Raw genomic sequence first — 3,463 nt, forward strand, 5'->3', positions numbered from 1 at the left:
TCTCTTCTCTTCTCTTCTCTTCTCTTCTCTTCTCTTCTCTTCTCTTCTCTTCTCTTCTCTTCTCTTCTCTTCTCTTCTCTTCTCTTCTCTTCTCTTCTTTGCTTTTCCTTTCTGTTCTTTTTTTAATAATTATTTTATTTATGTGTGTGCCTGAGTGTATTTTAGTCCCCCAGGACTGAGGTTATAGGTAGTTATGAGCCACCTGGTATGGGTTAAGGGAACAAAATCCAGGTCTACAAGAGCCTCAAGTGCTCTTAATCACTGAGCCAATATCTCCAGCCCAACCCTCTACTGATATAAATGCATATTGATTTGGTTACGTCTGGCTTGTAGGAAGCAGACTTGTAGGGAAGACTTGAATGACATCATAATGCTACTCAGTTGCAAGGATGAGACTGGAAATCAATATAAGTGGAACCTACAAATAAAAACCCGATTTTATCTAGTTTTATGTATATATATGTATATTTATGTATATGTGTATACATATACATATATATATGTGTGTGTGTGTGTGTATGTGTGTGTGTGTGTTTATGGGTGTTTGCCTGTTTGTATGTCTATGTAACATATGTGTGTCTGGTGCCCACAGAGGTCCATGAGGCATTGGATCCCTTGGCAATGGAGTTACAGACAGTTGTGATCTAACATGTAGGTTTTTGGAATCAAATCTGGGTCCTCTGGGCGAGCAGTGGGTGCTCTTAACAGCGGAGTCATCTCTCCAGCCCCCTAAAAGTTGTAAGACTTTGACAGAGAGAATGTATTCCTGAGTCACAGGCCAAGCTACACAAGACAGAATAATGAATTTAAGAACATGGCTGGGGAACATTCACTATGCGATGACACCAGAGATTTGGCTCCGATAAAAGCATTAAGAATTCCATCCAGATACCATTTGGTGCCAATGTTTAAATACTGTGAATGCTAGAGATGCACAGTACTACTGTTCTTCACAAAGGCTGAGAACCCATTTAAATTAGTTTCTTCTTCTGTTACTGACATCATCCAAAAGCACAAGGGTCCATAAGCCCCCTACCTTTCTTGTGGTTGGTACCATTCTTGTTCTAGCCTTGTAGATCATCAATGCAAGCTTCCCACACCAATATACTCTGCAAGAACCATTCTCACTCCTGCTGTGTACAAATAAGGCAAGCAGAATTCTGTTGACACAGGGTAGCACTATCACTCCAGGAATGGACTGGAATGGAAAGCCCTTGGCACCAGAGATTCTCAGTTCTCGGCTGCTTTCTGGCAAGGGCTTGTGCTAGGCACTTCCTAATGTCCATGCTTTAATGTAGCTCCATCTGTGATTCATCTTCCCCTGCCTGCTCCCATTCAAACAGCTTCTGTTTCGATTTCTTGCTCAAGGGCTTGAGTCATGGTTTGCCCTGCCCTGCCTGAGGATGAGGAGATAATCTGTCTTTATGATCATAAATACAACAATAAAGGAACACATACTTTTTATGTCTGCTAGTGAAACAGGCTCAGGTCTTTTTGTGCTAATATTGAAATGAAAAATAAACTTGATGGAGATCATGGCGTTTTAGCTTCTCCAATGAATAATCAGTACTAAAATGAAAGATAGCTGTCTCCACAATAAAACAGTAAAAAAAAAAAAAAAAAAAAAAGCAAGTGTTACTTATATCATTCAGTGTACACTGTTTCATTAGATAACTGTCAGAGTGGAGGGATGATGTCTTTTCAATAACTTTGCCAGTCTCAAAAAATGATCAGGCTTTAAAATTTGAGGCTAATAAAGGACATTCACAGCTGTGTAAAAGATGCTTTCTTTGGAAAAAAAAAAGAGTACATGTGCAATTTTAAAAAAATGATGTGTGTTGGCATTATTGCTTGGGGAATAATAAATAGTAAAGTAGGCAGTTTGGTCACAGAGTGACAGCCACTTTCTCCAGGGAAATCAGCAGGTATAAACCAAGGACCATTGGCAAGCCAGAAGCCAGTGGAATGAGCTAGACACTAACTGTCAATAGAGAGGCCAAGGATATGGATTTCCTGTGTGTATCAAGTATTTAAGAGGTTGTGGGGTATGCTATTGCAGGTCTGTGCAGGAATTATTGTGTTTTGCTATTTCTTTTTATGTTTTATTTTTCAATTTCTCAGAAACTCGGGCAAACCTAACGAACGGGTCATTTGTTCTAGGGTTTAGTGGGTAAGATGTTTTTCCTTAAACACTAGAAATTTCAGGTCACCCTATTTCTTCCCCTGCAGAGAAGTAACTTCGCAGACATGGCCCCAGAGATTCACATGCCAGAACCCATGTGCCTCATTGGGAACACCGAGGGACAACTAGTAACTAACCAGGAAGCCCTGAAGATTCTGTCTGCCATCACACAGCCAGTGGTGGTGGTAGCCATTGTGGGTCTTTATCGCACAGGCAAATCCTACCTGATGAACAAGCTGGCTGGGAAGGAGAACGGTGAGTACCTACAGTGTTTGCTGAGTCTTCTCCAGCCACACACACTGAGCACATCCAGTCTAGGGTATGAGGAGAGAAAGTCGGGGACCTTGCTGGCTACAGAAAGCTTGTGTTTGTGCCACAGCTGCTGTTGACATCAGATTGGAGATAAAGGAGAAGCTCTCTCTCTCTCTCTCTCTCTCTCTCTCTCTCTCTCTCTCTCTCTCTCTCTCTCTCTCTTTCTGTGACTTAGCATGTGTTTATTCCTCAATATGTTTCTGGAAAAAGGGCAAAACATGTTCCTTTTTTAAGAAGTAAGACATCAGTGAAATAAATTCAATGAAATAAATTCAAACTACCAATTTTTTAGAAGCATGAAATGATGCTTCAAAAACCCATCAGATCCCAACTTTCAGTCCTTAGTATTATTTGCCCATTCCTCTGCATCCGTTCCCACCATCACTGGCCATGTGCACTGTCTTGTCATCTTTGCTCCCTTACATCTTAGCTTAAATTCTCAAGGGAATACATGGATTCCAGACCCCTCTTCCATCTCTCCTGCTTGCTTCCCAGGCTTTTCTGTTGGATCCACTGTACAGTCTCACACCAAGGGGATCTGGATGTGGTGTGTGCCCCACCCCCAAAAGCAAGATCACACTTTGGTTCTGCTTGATACTGAAGGACTGGGAGATGTGGAGAAGGTAAGGAGAGAGGATTCTATTTGGATGGGATTCATCTCCTCATGACTTGAAATATTCATAAAGCAGGGATTTCCCTTCTCACCACCAGTTGAATTGGTATTTTCAGTTGACCTCCGCATGCTGTGTTTTATAAAAATAAAGAATGAAGAACCATGTTAGGTGGAGGTGTGATAAGGTGTAGGGGGAAGGGGGTGCCTCTGTGGGTCCATGCTGAGGCATCCCTTCCTCTGAAGGACCAGCCACACAATGTATAGTATACACTAGAGTTTATTCAGAACATGGTGGGGGTTGAGGGTCTGGGAGAGAGACAGAGAGGGAGAGGGAGAGGGAGAGGGAGAGGGAGAGG

At 42.1% G+C, this 3,463-nt stretch overlaps 1 protein-coding gene across 1 annotated transcript in view; it reads left to right on the top strand.

Moving 5' to 3' along the window:
• The window catches only part of LOC110291318 (guanylate-binding protein 5), an 18,363-nt gene that overhangs the window by 1,166 nt on the left and 13,734 nt on the right, over positions 1 to 3,463 (top strand). Inside the window, exons 2-3 of the mRNA XM_021158401.2 lie at positions 2,230 to 2,437; positions 2,990 to 3,117. Coding sequence (XP_021014060.1) covers positions 2,248 to 2,437; positions 2,990 to 3,117 — 318 coding nt within the window. The 5' untranslated portion in view covers positions 2,230 to 2,247. The remainder of the gene's footprint in view (positions 1 to 2,229; positions 2,438 to 2,989; positions 3,118 to 3,463) is intronic.

Source organism: Mus caroli, chromosome 3 (genome assembly GCF_900094665.2).
Source record: "Mus caroli chromosome 3, CAROLI_EIJ_v1.1, whole genome shotgun sequence".
Classification (NCBI taxonomy): domain Eukaryota; kingdom Metazoa; phylum Chordata; class Mammalia; order Rodentia; family Muridae; genus Mus; species Mus caroli.